General features: G+C 37.7%; 2 protein-coding genes across 2 annotated transcripts; both read left to right on the plus strand.

Annotated features, from left to right (window-relative positions):
- Positions 1–1,982: 1,982 nt before the first annotated feature.
- On the plus strand, positions 1,983–2,567 carry LOC145802716 (pectinesterase inhibitor-like). The gene has a single exon (XM_082895478.1). The coding sequence runs from the start codon at positions 1,983–1,985 to the stop codon at positions 2,565–2,567; it is 585 nt and encodes a 194-aa protein (XP_082751604.1).
- Positions 2,568–4,132: 1,565 nt separating this feature from the next.
- On the plus strand, positions 4,133–5,957 carry LOC145802717 (pectinesterase inhibitor-like). Its single transcript, XM_082895480.1, has 2 exons — positions 4,133–4,372; positions 5,709–5,957. Exons 1-2 carry the CDS (start codon positions 4,133–4,135, stop codon positions 5,955–5,957), a joined length of 489 nt encoding a protein of 162 aa, XP_082751606.1.
- The last annotated feature ends 9,128 nt before the right edge of the window (positions 5,958–15,085 follow it).

A 15,085-nucleotide genomic window follows, 5' to 3' on the forward strand; every position in this document is an offset into this window, starting at 1 on the left:
CAAATTGTCTAGGTTTACCATTCATCCCAATCCAACTCCTTCACAGTTATGCTACCTATGGAGGTCAATAAATTTTATTCACTATGTTTAGTTTCATTTTTTTGAATTATTTTTAAAAAAAATGATTTGAAAACTCTATCTAAAAAAGGATTTTTGTTTGGTTTTCAAAAAAATACATTATTACAAATTCAAGTTTCCCTCTAATTTAAGGAGAGAGACAATTTTTTAAAAAATTGTCGCCTCAAAAAATACTCTCATGTTATTTATATATATACATGATATATATGTATGAAAACATAATTTCGTATGTATCTATTTATAGGTACATATCCTACCATTAAAATGTGTGACATTATCATAAAATTTCCACTCATTTTAACAATAGAAAACGTAATTTTTTTTACAAATTGGCTTTATAAAAAGATTGTAACCAACTTACAAACTTTTGTAACATCAAATACAAAAAATTTGGACATTTTCTTATGTGAATTTCTGACGATGTTACACATATTTGTATTAATGTTACGATATTTTGTGATAAAATAAATTTTTTGCATAACATTTATGAAAATTTAATTCTATGTAAAAGTATTTTAATACCAATTTGTAAAAAAAATTACGTTTTCTGTGGTTGAAATGAGTGAAAATTTTATGTTAAAGTCACATATTTGATGGTAGGATATGTACCCATAAATGGATACATACCATATTATATTTTCATACATATATAGCATGTATATATATATATTACTAACATAAGAATATTTTTTGATGTGACAAATTTTTTTTAAAAACTGTCTCTCTCCTTAAATTGGAGGAAAACTTGAATTTGTAATAATGCATTTTTTTGAAAACCAAACAAAGATCTTTTTCAAAATAGAGTTTTCAAATCACTTTTTAAAAAAAAAATTCAAAAAAATGGAACCAAACAAAATTACGAAAATTTGTTTGTGTTTGGTTTGTGTTTGTAAAGTAGTTTTTGAGATAAAAAGTAAGAAAATTTGTTTGGTTTGCCTTTTTTCAGAAATGGTTTTGGCAAATTATTTTGGGGAGAGAGTTTTAAAAAAAAGTGATTGATTTGATGTGTATAAGAGAGAGAGAGTGATTTTGGAAAGTAGGTAACCAAACAAAATTTTTAGATTTTTTTTGGAAAAGTTTGCTTGGTTTGATTACTTTTGAAAATTTGTTTGTAGAGAATTTTCCCAAAATTTTTTTCTGAAAAACAAACCAAACAAACAAAAATCTTCCCAAAAATTATTTATCGTAATCCAAAATGTTTCGCTTTAGACCTAAATGTTCAAGCATCAAGTTCAAACATCAGATTTTATAAGAAATGTGTCATGTACCAAATAAAAAACAAGTGTTTTTCTATTTTTTTATATGGTTTGAAAATTTATATTTTACTTAGATGGCAACTTCGAATTGCTTAATTATAGTGGGTTGTGGCACGGAGTTCAAATTTACTGACTTTGTTTTATGGTGCTTAAACATAAAAATGACTGATTTAGGGGTGTAGGGCCGGTCAAATTTTTTAAATTAAAAAAAAAATGTCATATTATATTAATAATTAATAAGATATTTCTTGGTTTGTTTTTTCAAAAATTTTTAAGAGACAGATTTTGCTTTTTCAGAGACTGATTAGATATTGATATAATAAGAAGAGAAGAATTAGCAAAGGTTATTTGTTCTCTCACCCAAAAAATAAATAACTAAAGAAGGAAATAAAAAATAGCAACATGCATACGAACAGTTCATCCTGTAACCGAGATAATAATTCATTGAGAAGAAACTTGCAATAAATATATTAAATAAAATTTCAATTTCAAAATAAATTTTCTGTTAGAATACTAAATAGCAATTAGTGAATATATTAATTGACAGTCCCTCAAATTAAAAGTACTATATAAGAGTCTCTCCTACTTCCCATACTAGCCAAGAGGGAAGAACAAAAAAAAAACAAAACCAGAAATAGAGAATTGAAAATGGCATCCTTTTTTGGTAGCTGTTCCATGCTAGTTTCTCTTGTATTCATGTTCATGTTGATTGGTCCCTCCTTTGCTAAACAACAAACTAAGCTCAAGCAAATATGTTCTAAGACTATTGATCAGCATGAGTGCATAAAGCTTATGAAATCTGATTGGCGTACATCAGTTGCTGATATTCGTGGCCTAACTGAGATTGCAATTGACTTAGCATCCTCTAAGGCTAGGGACATTCTTGGGGTTCTTAATTCTCCTTATGATAACAGATATGATGCATGGAAGGACAGATACAACTCATTCACAGACCGATATGGCTCGTGTTACAAAAATTATCAGGATGCCATTAGAAACCTTGAACAAACCAAGAAACTCTTCTATGATGGTGACTATAACCGCATAGCGGTTCAAGTGAATGATGCTAAGAAAGAAGTTCGTGATTGCAAAAATCAATTTGAAAATTCAGCAAATTACTCATCTGACCGCAGAAGATGGAATAAGGAATTTGAAATTCTTTGCGATGTAATCAAGGTTTCTTCTAAATCATTGTATGACGATTCATATTCTTCATTTACCCGGCTTCCATGAATCCAAGACTCGGCAATCCTAAAAGGAATCGAGTATGAACTTGGAGCTTGAAATCATTGTTGTAGGTGAAATGTTTTGCACCTTTAGCAGTGGAGGTTTTTTTTTTTTTTCTTTTTTCAATTGACTTTGAAATGGATTTGAGAATATTGAATCATATGGTACTACTAGTAGTATTGAACTCAATTAATTAGGGTGTTGGCTATCATGATAAACTAATGAATCAAAGTTTTTATAAATATTAATTATTAGATTACATTTTTTAATTAAAAGTTTAATTTAAAGACATTGCAAATATATAATTTGGTATACAAAATCACTCATGTAGTAGAAATTAAATTATATAGTGAACGTGTTAAAAAATAACCTACTTACTGTTAGAGTGAGTTTCTTAAAATATAAAAAATTGATATTGTATCATGCTAAAATACAATTTTGCTATGATTGAAATAGCACAATATATTAGAGATGGTCTAACTTACCAATTTTCACACCGTATTTGGATTAAAAATTAAATTGGAAATTTGATGAGCAAAAGAAACAGAAAGAGAAAAAAAAAAAAAAGCTTCAAAATGTGAACGGTTCGGATCATCAAAATGGATGAATGGATGAAAGGGTTAACGATATTTGATTAATTTGATTGTTTGCAAGTATGTTTTACTCAATGTACTTTAAAATGTGAACGGTTCAGATTATCAAAATGGACTCCAAAATAAGCCGATTTGACTGTACAACAGTGGCTGCTATGCAAGGCGCACAGCCGCCACCCCAAGTCCCTAGATTTACAGCTTATCCCAATCCAACTCCTTCACAGCTATGCTACCTATGGAGGTCGATAAATTTTATTTTTATTTATCGCAATCCAAAATGTTTCACTTTAGACCTAAACGTTCAAGCATCATGTCCAAACATCAGACTTTATAAGAAATGTGTCATCTACCAAATTAATCTTTGGTCTCAAAAACATGTGTTGTTTTTCTATTTTTTTTTTATATTTACTTAGATGGTGACTCCCAATTACTTAATTATAGTGGGTTGTGGCAAGGAGTTCAAATTTACGGATTTTGTTTTATGGTGCTTAAACATAAAAATGACTGATTTAGGGGTGTAGGGGCGGTCACATTTTTTTAATTTTAAAAAAATCTCATATTATATTGATAATTAGTAAGATAATTTTCATGGTTTTTTATTTTTTTCAAAAATTTTAAGAGACACATTTTGCTTCTTTAAGAAGAATTAGCAAAGGTTATTTGTTCTCTCACCCAAAAAATAAATAAATAAAGAAGGAAATAAAAAATAGCAATATGCATATGAACAGTTCATCCTGTAACCGAGGTAATTCATTGAGAATAAACTTATAAAGATGCAATAAATATATTAAATAAAATTTCAATTTCAAAATAAATTTTCTGTTAAAATACTAAATAGCAGTTCGTGAAACACAAGATCAAATGTATTAATTGAGAGTCCCTCAAATTAAAAGTACTATATAAGAGCCTCTCCTACTTCCCATACTAGCCAAGAGGGAAGAACAAAAAAAAAACAAATCCAGAAATAGAGAATTGAAAATGGCATCGTTTTTTGGTAGTTGTTCCATGCTAGTTTCTCTTGTATTCATGTTCATGTTGATTGGTCCCTCGTTTGCTAAACAACATACTAAGCTCAAGCAAATATGTTCTAAGACTATTGATCAGCATGAGTGCATGAAGCTTACGAAATCTGATTGGCGTGCTTCAGATGCTGATATTCGTGGCCTAACTGAGATTGCAATTGACTTAGCATCCTCTAAGGCTAGGGACATTCTTGGGGTTCTTAATTCTCGTCATGATAACAGATATGATGCATGGAAGGACAGATACTGTTGAAAATGGTTACAAATTCTGGGTAAAATTAGAATTTTATCCTAAGTTCGGTATATTTTTTAGGTGGGCCCCGTGCATCGATTTTCATGAATCAAAGTGGTAACGCGTTCTATGCTGCGTTGTAATTCACGTGGTATATTTGGTTGCTCAAAACCATTACCGAGTGAATGGGAAATTGAAGCCAAAGTGTGCTCCATGGAAATAGAGTTTTGGTGGAAATTCCTTAAGGTTGTAAAATGGCTTGTCCCACATTGATTTGGTGGGAGGTTTTGAATGGGTTTATAAGGCTTGGGTTTGGTACTTGGGGTGTGCCCCAAGGGATACCCAAATGTTTTAGAGAGAGAGGTTATGGCAAAATAGGCTAAACCCATTAGATCCAAAAATCACCCCGTGCGCCGTTGGTCTGCTGGGCTGGGCCTAGGCTTGAGCGCAGGTGCGTGGTGTGTGGTTGGGCTTGTTCGGCCCAATACTAATCTTTTTGGGCCAAAAACATTTGAATTTAATTTTATTTTGTATAAAATAAAATTCAGAATTCAAATTAAATCGGAAATAAACTAGTTTGGCTTTACTGTACATCCAAACAGGGCCCTTCCCGTTTTGTTATCTGTTTGAAATATAACCCAACAGATTCAAATCTGTTTGAATTCAAAACCAACAGGTTTCATACATGTTCAATTCAAAACCAAGAGCCACCTTTGCATCTATAAATAGAACCACCCTCATTTGATTTTTGACATTCATTGATCATCCAGAAATTTCGTATTTCACTTCTGCAAATTCTATTCTTCATTTTGCTGCATTTTATTTTTGTGTGAAAAAGTGTAAACACTTAGTGTGTTCGTAAGGCAAACAATTTGTAATGCTGCTATTGTTTGTAGTAGATCATTTCATCTTGGGAGATAGACGTCCAAATTCTGAAAGCACCGTGGAGAGGACGAATCTGTCTTAAGGACACAGTGTCAAACACTAGACTTGATCAGGTTATAATTCGAAGAAATTAAATCAAGTAAGTTATTTAATTTATTTTCAGTGTTAGTATTATTTATTTAAATCAGATTTTAATTTTGTTTTTGTAACATAATAAAATCTGTTTTTATTTATTTATTTTTATTTCGAGTTTGATTTTTGTAATCAAACAAATTCTCTCATTTCCTTTATTTTTTTATATTCTGGTTGTTGTTTAGTACACAACAGAATTTAATTTATTTAAATATAGTGAAGATTGTCCAACAGATACAACTCATTCACAGACCGATATGGCTCGTGTTACAAAAATTATCAGGATGCCATTAGAGACCTTGAGCAAACCAAGAAACTCTTCTATGATGGTGACTATAAGTGCATAGCGGTTAAAGTAAATGATGTTAAGGAAGAAGTTCGTGATTGCAAAAATCAATTTGAAAATTCAGTAAATTACTCATCTGACCGCAGAAGATGGAATAAGGAATTTGAAATTCTTTTCAATGTAATCAAGGTTTCTTCCAAATCATTGTATGACGATTCATATTCATCATTTACCCGGCTTCCATGAATCCAAGACTTGGCAATCCTAAAAGGAATCGAGTATGAACTTGGAGCTTGAAATCAAGTTGGGTCATGAATGACGAAAATTTTTTGTCTCCAAAGAGCTAATTTCGTCACTATAGATATTTGTGAGGAAATATTTTCGTCACTAGTTTCGTCATTGAATGTTTGTCACTAAAAATCACCGTGAGGAAAAATAATTTCGTCACCAATAAAATTACTTTGATGACAAAAATTTTTGTCACCAATAAAACAACATTTTATCACCAAAAACTGTCATTTTCGTCACCAAATAGTTATTCAGTACTGTATATATAACTTTAGTTGACGAATAAATTTGTCACACATGTTGATCATTGATGAGGAAATAATTTCGTCACGGTAAGATGTATAGTTGACGAAATTTTTCGTCTCCAAAAGTCAGATATGAGTGACGAAATATATTTCGTGACAAAAATATATATACATGACGAAATTTTTAGTCACCAAATAACAAAATCAATGAAAACTTTCATATATAAGTTGTAATAAATTTTGTCACAAAAATATTTATTAGCGACGAATAATCATTTTGTCAAACTAACAAGTACAGACGACGAAAATATTCGTCACTAAACTTGTTCTATATTTTATATTTCAATTTAAATTATTATTTCGTAAATATCCCTACTTATATCACAATAGCCTTCTAAATGTGTTAAGAAATCAACTAGCTATTATACACCACTCCACACAAAAAATTTACTAAACAATTTATATTATAAATCAAAATATATCCATCAAACAAATTTAATAATATTCCATTAAGTATAAAAATTAAAAAAAAAATTAAAAAAACATCATAGCAAATCCCAAAATGACCTAACGTGGAATCTGCAAAAAATAAAATAAACACTCAATCTTGATTTGCAACTAGAACTAAGTATCAGTTTACAAGAAAAAAAAAAATCCAAACTTAATTTTGATTTGCAAGTATGCTTCCAAATGTCATCAAAAACCAATCTGCGAAGAAAATAAATAAGGAAAACGTTAATATATTATCAATTACATCTAAACTCATATATAAATAATTTTATTTTATAAATGAATTTAGTAGAAATGCATATAACAATCCAAAACTTCAAAGAGTTAAGGTGATCTTTCGATGATAAGCAACACGGATAACAAAAGATGCCAAAATATTACAGAAATACCATGTATCACTAGTACTAATGGCAACAAGAACTAGAGAGAATCACAGGACATGTTTGAGACAAACTAATCAGCCTCACATGCCACCACTGACCAATAGCCTCATGGGCCACCATGGCTATCAACCACCTCTAAAACAAAACCTAGAAACCACTTCCCCAAACACCAAGGTTGGGTGACTCAACAACCTCATAGACACAGTCCACCAGGCATCCATCGTACATGGCCAAACTCGACCCCAACACCTAATGGACAAGCACCTTTCATCCCTCTCATCTTTCTCTCCCTTGCAGGGAAGTAAAATTTAAAACTCATCTCCCTCTAAGAATCTAAATATATCATATTTAATTGAGAGACAACATAAGGTATTCCACATGTTATACTCTCAACCTTCATCCACGATCCACCACCAGTAATCTCAATTTACTTTTGATATTTATTAGTACACTGCACTACAGCTAGCAGCCCCTTTACTAGTGACTGTTTTTCCATAATGAAACAAAATGCTTATCTTGGGAGGGGAAAATAAGATTATCATTTTTGCCAATGGCCCCTAGATGTTAAGTAAAGACTTTGAAAGCAAGACACATGTCACGCCCTCAAAATTAACCCATTATATATATCATAAACATGCTTTATTTAAAGAAGACAATTGATTAATTCATTCATCAGAGTATTACTAAATATAGCATTACATGTAACATCGAATAAAATGCCCTACAGGCTTACATCTTTCCAAGCCAACACTTGGATTCAAAAATATGAGTTCTAATCTCAATACAAGAAAAGCCCTAGGCTTGAATGTTTACATGTACAAATAAATATCAACTATTAACTAAAGATAGTCTTCTTCAATCCAGATGCCAAACCCTCCCAAGCTAAGTTCTTGGAGGTAGTTTATCGCCTGAACCTGAAAATGATGTTCCCATAAAGGGTGAGCCACAGCCCAGTAGAGATATACTAAACCACATATAAGCAATGAATAAAGCAATAGCATTCAACAGATGGTCAACCAAAATAATCAATTACTTCATTTTACAGTCTCATGACACTATTGACAAAGATACGTTTTACTTTCCAATTTTATCCATATGGCTCAGAACCTGGCCAAACTTACAACAGTGAATTACATATATCATATTCACATTCTTCCATTATCAACAACAAATGAGACTCAAGCTCATATCAAACACTTCATACTTCCAGATTGATACACATTTTAGTGCTGTATCAATAAAACACTTCTATATAAATAAGCACACATAAAAGTGATGCTAATGGAGTCCATCCCCTATCTCCTCCCAAACAAAATCCGGTTTAGAGGTCCATCCCCTATCTTCCCCTAAACCGTGGAGTACATCCCCTATCTCCTCCCACACACAAAACAATGTATGCAAATGCAATGCTCAATCAATACACATATTTTCTGTATTAATGCCATAGTCAAAATTAATGATTTAACCAATGTGATTAGTTTCAGTTATTCCTAATCCACATGCAATGTCTACAACAATCACGACTATCCTCCACCGATAGCCCAAAACAGTTATTTCTAAACTGAAAATAACCATGTCAACAATTCAATGGACAAATGATACCAATTACCCAATTATGCCATTTAATCAATAAATTCCCCAATTCCATGAATTTAACCCTCTTTTCCCAATTCCATGAATTACTTATACAAATTAATTCAATAATACAACTAGGGTTTTTCCCAAAATTTACCCAAGTATTCCCAACATATCAAAATACCAAAACTTAGAACAAAACCTATAAAATGGAGTAGGAAATCTCTACCTCAAAGAAAATAACCCGAATGGAGAAGATAGAGATAAATGCCCAAATTCCAATGTGCTCCAAATCACCAAATGTTCAGATTAGAATGAAGCCCAAGCCGTCCTCTATCTTTCTAATGAAGGATCTAGGGTAGAAACACACCCTAAGTGGATCAAATCTAAGAGAGAAGGTGAATAGGGAGAGAGAGAAGTCGGACCTAGGGTTTGGAATCAAAAGAATGTGAAAAAGACTGATCAAAACCCGCTGTTGCGTATATAAATTGGACAGGCTCGCTCGAGCGAAGACTTGGTCGCTCGAGCGACCAGACACAGAGAAATTACGTTCGAGCCAAGGAAGCCTTGCTCGAGCCAACAAGCCAAAAGCTCGCTCGAGCGAAAGAAAGCTCGATCGAGCGAAGAACTCAAACCCTCAGGTCTGTAACCAGACACACGCTCGAGCGAAAGAACAATTGCTCGAGCGAAGAACGAACTAACTCGCTCGAGCGAATAAAAGCTCGCTCGAGCGAATAAAAGCTCGCTCGAGCCAAGAATGCAAAGCTACAGGTCCAAACCAGAAACAAACTCTCGCTCGAGCTACCAAACCCCGGCTCGAGCGAAGAACCAAAAACAACAGCTCGCTCGAGCGACAAACGCCTCGCTCGAGCGAAGATCCAAAATACTGGACAGCAACACATGATTTCTAAACCCAACCAACCTGAAATAAACCTGCCCAACACATCCTATAATTCCAAATGAGAAATAAAGAACAACAACAACCGTTATACAATGACAGAATCTACGGAACCTAAGTCCGGATACAATAATCAAATGGGAGAAGACCGGGGTCGTTATAACCTCCCCCCCTTCAAAGAATTTCGTCCCCGAAATTAAGCATAAGTTTTTTTTTTTTTTTTTTTTTTTTGAAAACAGATTCCCTTTTTTTTAACAATTCATTAGTAAACATCTTGACCCAAAACTGGTCATCTCATCTCTTTATCAAGAGGCATCTCACATTAAATATATAACACAACATATATCTCAACCTGTATCATTATTATGCATTATTCCTTTCAATGTTAACAATCCCCATATCATATTCAATTGCATGATATATATAATACACTCAGCAATGTAATCAACATATGCAATGCTATACTAAACTTCTATAAAGAAGCAAGTTTCAAGATACACCCATTCACCAAAACATACTCAACGTTTTACAACTTAAGATATATGTAAAGCCCTTAAGTTCAACAATATTACAAAATCTAAATACAAGATTACAAATGAATAAACATGTCCGGGTATTTTTCGCGGACTTCCAATTCACGCTCCCAAGTGGCTTCCTCCACTCCATGATGTTTCCACAACACTTTTACCAAAGGAATGGTCTTGCCTCGCAAAACTTGATCCCGCCTATCCAATACCCGAACCGGTCTCTCCTCATACGAGACATCCACATCAACCACTAAATCGGTCCAATCCAACACATGTGATGGATCTGGCTCATACTTCCGAAGCATACTCACATGAAACACGTCATGTACTCCAGACAACTGCGGCGACAAAGCTAAACGATAAGCAGCCTCTCCAATCCTCTCAAGGATCTCAAACGGACCAATAAACCGAGGGGACAACTTCCCACTCTTCCCAAACCTCATTAAACCCCGTCTAGGTGATATCTTCAGAAAGACATGATCACCCACCTCAAACACCAAAGGTCTCCTCCTACGGTCGGCATACGATTTCTGACGACTCTGTGCTGTAACAAGTCTCTTACGGATAAGCTTAACTTTCTCCGTTGTTTCTCTCACCAACTCTGGACCCAACAGAGGTGCATCACCCACCTCGGCCCAACACACAGGAGATCTACACGGTCGGCCATACAAGGCCTCAAATGGTGCCATCCCGATACTAGACTGGAAACTGTTATTGTAGGCAAACTCCACCAACGGCAAGTGCCTCTCCCATGACCCACTAAAGTCTAGAACACAACCCCGAAGCATATCCTCAAGTATCTGAATAGTACGCTCGGACTGTCCATCAGTCTGAGGATGATAAGCCGTGCTAAAGGTCAACTTAGTGCCTAAGGCACTCTGCAAACTCTGCCACAACCTGGCAGTAAAACGAGGATCTCTATCTGAGACGATCGTCACTGGGACCCCGTGAAATCTCACTATGTCCCGAATATACAAGTCGGCAAGATGATCTACCGTATCTCTCACGCGCATAGAAATAAAGTGCGCCGACTTAGTCAACCGGTCTACAACCACCCATATAGCATCACTTCCCCGCTGAGTCCTCGGAAGACCTACAACGAAGTCCATAGTGACATGCTCCCACTTCCACTCGGCAATAGGCAAGGGTTGCAACAAACCCGCTGGCCTCTGATGCTCGGCCTTCACTTGCTGGCAAGTAAGGCACTTAGATACGAAAGCTGCCACATCTCTCTTCATACCCTGCCACCAAAACTGGCGACCCAAATCCGGATACATCTTAGTGCCTCCCGGATGCACCGCAAGCCGTGAATGGTGGAACTCTCGGAGTACTTCCTCTCGGCAAGACTCCGGCACAAACAGACGGTCTCGGTATCTCACACTGAGGTCGGGATACACCGTCAAACCTTTCTCAACCTTTCCACCGGAAATCTTCTCGCGGAGAGATTCTACCTCAAGGTCACCTCTCTGAGCCTCTAACACTTGAGTCACAAGCGTAGGCTGAACAACAACAGAAAACAAGGCCGCAGCCTCAACGGATTCGCCCAGAAATAAATCAAACTCCCCAAGTGCACCCAACATCTCCCATTCTCGAATGGCTATACTAGCTATGTCACCAACAGGTTTCCTGCTAAGGGCATCGGCCACCACATTGGCCTTTCCCGGATGATAATGCAACTCAAAGTCATAATCCTCTATAAATTCCATCCACCTCCTCTGCCTCAAGTTCAAATCTTTCTGTGTAAACAAATATTTCAGACTCTTATGATCCGAGAACACCTCGAACCTCTCACCATAAAGATAATGCCTCCAAATCTTCAAGGCAAATATCACAGCTGCTAACTCTAGATCATGCGTAGGATAATTCTGCTCGTGAATTTTCAACTGACGTGAGCCAAAGGCAACCACTTTCCCTTCTTGCATTAACACACAACCCAGACCCTCTCGTGAGGCGTCACAATAGACTGTATAACCCAACCCTCTCTCTGGAATAATCAGTACTGGGGCAGTAGTCAGTCTAACTTTCAACTCCTGAAACGACTTTTCACAAGACTCACTCCATACAAATTTGACTCCCTTCCCAGTCAGTCTAGTCAACGGTGATGCTAACTTGGAGAAATCTTTCACAAACCGACGGTAATACCCAGCTAATCCCAGAAAACTGCGGATCTCAAATACACTCTTAGGCTGTGCCCAATCCTGCACTGCCTTTACCTTGGATGTATCAACAGACACTCCTTCACCGGATACCACATGGCCTAAGAATTTGACTTCCCTCAGCCAGAACTCACACTTCCCAAACTTGGCATACAGCCTATGGGCTCTAAGTAACTCAAGCACCACCCTCAAGTGTGCCTCGTGCTCCTCCTCAGAAGGCGAATAGATAAGGATGTCGTCCACAAAAACGACTACAAACCGATCCAAGAATTCCTGGAAGATCCGGTTCATCAAATCCATAAAAACTGCCGGTGCATTGGTGAGGCCGAATGGCATCACCAAAAACTCATAATGGCCATACCGCGTACGGAATGCCGTCTTCGGAATATCCTCTTCCCTGACCCTCAACTGGTGGTAACCCGATCTCAAGTCTATCTTAGAGAAACAACGGGAACCCTTCAACTGGTCAAACAGATCATCTATACGAGGCATAGGGTACTTATTCTTAACCGTAGCCCGATTCAATTTTCGGTAATCTATACACAGTCTCAAAGCACCACCTTTCTTTTTAACAAAGAGAGCTGGTGCTCCCCACGGCGAAACACTAGGACGTATAAAACCCTTGTCTAACAACTCCTGGAGCTGAATCTTCAACTTAATTAACTCGGCTGGGGCAAAACGATAAGGTGCCATAGAAATCGGCGCCGTGCCGAGCACCAGGTCAATAGAGAACTCAATCTCTCGATGCGGTGGCAAACCAACAAGATCCTCGGGAAAAACGTCCGAGTACTCACAAACCACCCTTGGCAACTCTATCTGAGTCTCAACATCCTCACTATTCGAAAGGTTAGCAAGTAGACCACTAAGCTCACTCCGTCCTCGCGGAACATACCCCGGTGGCAACACATCACCAACCCGGTCCCCCAGAAAATGAAAATACTCTCCGCTCACAGTACAACAAGTGACCCTCTGGCGGTAGCAATCAATAACTGCCCGGTATGACGATAACCAGTCCATACCCAAAATAACATCAAAACCCCTCATAGGCATAACTACAAAGGAAAATGGGATTCTATGATAATCAACCTCTATATCACAACCCCTAACACCTTGTTTCAAGATCAATTCACCCCCAAGAGGTGACACTACACAAATAGGAGATGCTAACTGTGCTAACTCCAACTCCAAAACAGATGCAAATGCAGCAGACACAAAGGAATGAGATGCACCCGTATCAATCAAAACATTAGCAACCGAGTTGCAAAACAAGAAGGTACCTCTCACAACTGATGGTGCTGGCACAAGATCCTGCGCGGTAACAGCATACACGCGCCCAGACGACCTCTGATCAACCGGCTCAACCCTAGGAGCATAAGATTGCTGCACCGACTGAGACGATGAAGCCCCCTGATTGGCCCTCGAGGCCTGACCCGACTGAGCTGGCTGCTGACCCTGAATCGGCCTCAAACCAGATGCACCAGGTGTGCCACCCAACTGTGGGCAATACCTCTTCATATTCCCTGGCTGACCACACTGATAACACGAGAGTGGCTGACCTCTACCCTGACCCTGGCTCTGAGATCGAGCCGAAGAAGATGCTGCTCTCTGAACTCCTCCCCTCTGAGGACAAACTGGAGACTTGTGGCCCAACTGGCCACACTTGAAACAGGTAATGTCTCCCTGGCTGCCTTTCCCCGAACTAACACTCGGTACAGGAAAAGTCGATCGAGAAAAGCTACCTTGAGACTGCTGGGGATTAAAACCCTTCTGTCTCCTACCATCATTCTGACCATCCTGACTCCTCTTGGAGCCCTTCTGCCCTTCCTCCTCCTCCTGCATCATGATTTCCATGTGGGCTGCAGCATCAACCATACGCCCATACTCCCGAATCATAGTTCCCCCAACTCTCAGCTTGAGGCCACGCCTCAACTTCTTCTCAAACTCAATACAACGGCGTTCCTCAGACGCCACCAACTCAGGTGCAAACCTGGACAAACTAGTAAATGCAGCCTCAAACTCGGCCACTGAAGAACTCGCCTGCTTAAGCTGACAAAACTGGTCTCGCAGCTTCTCCCTGACTGCTGGAGATAAGAACTTCTCCTGGAAAGCATTCACAAAAGCCTCCCATGTACCTCCTATACGCCCCTTAGTAAACTTCCACCACTGACCTGCATCCCCCTTCAACTGGAAAGATGCCAAGGTCACTTTCAACCCCTCGTCTTCGATGCCAAGCATCTCAAACGTCTTCGTTGTCTGTTCGAGCCATTCATCTGCCTTAAGCGGCTCTTTAGGATCACCCACAAATTCATCCGGGTTAGACCGGAAGAACTCCCTCTTCAGAAAGGAAGGTCCTGCATCCGCAATACCAGCCTGAGTTTGATTCTCAGCTCTGAGAATGCCTACTGACTCCCTGAATGCCCCTACTATCTCTCGGGCTAGAGCGCCCATAGCCTGCTGGCCTACTGGCTCGGCCACATTGGCCTGGCCAATTCCCTCTTCAACTGCCGGAATCTCCTCTGGCACAGGCACCTCCTGCCTGCCCGGCCTACCACGCCTACCGCGTCCTCGCCCTCGTCCTGACATCCTAATAAAGGAAACAAAGACATTAGCACATTAATAAATGTGCCGAAGCTAAACACTCGCGTCCTAATGCAATGGACAACAATAATTCATTCCACGTAAGCACATAATCACATAAGCACCTACGAATTTCATTCCCGGATAATGATAGTCCCAATGCGTTACTATAGTTCCATACCCATATAATCACATAAACATGTTAACACATAAGC

Source organism: Camellia sinensis, chromosome 11 (assembly GCF_055761805.1).
Source record: "Camellia sinensis isolate YWXY chromosome 11, ASM5576180v1, whole genome shotgun sequence".
Taxonomy (NCBI): Eukaryota; Viridiplantae; Streptophyta; class Magnoliopsida; order Ericales; family Theaceae; genus Camellia; species Camellia sinensis.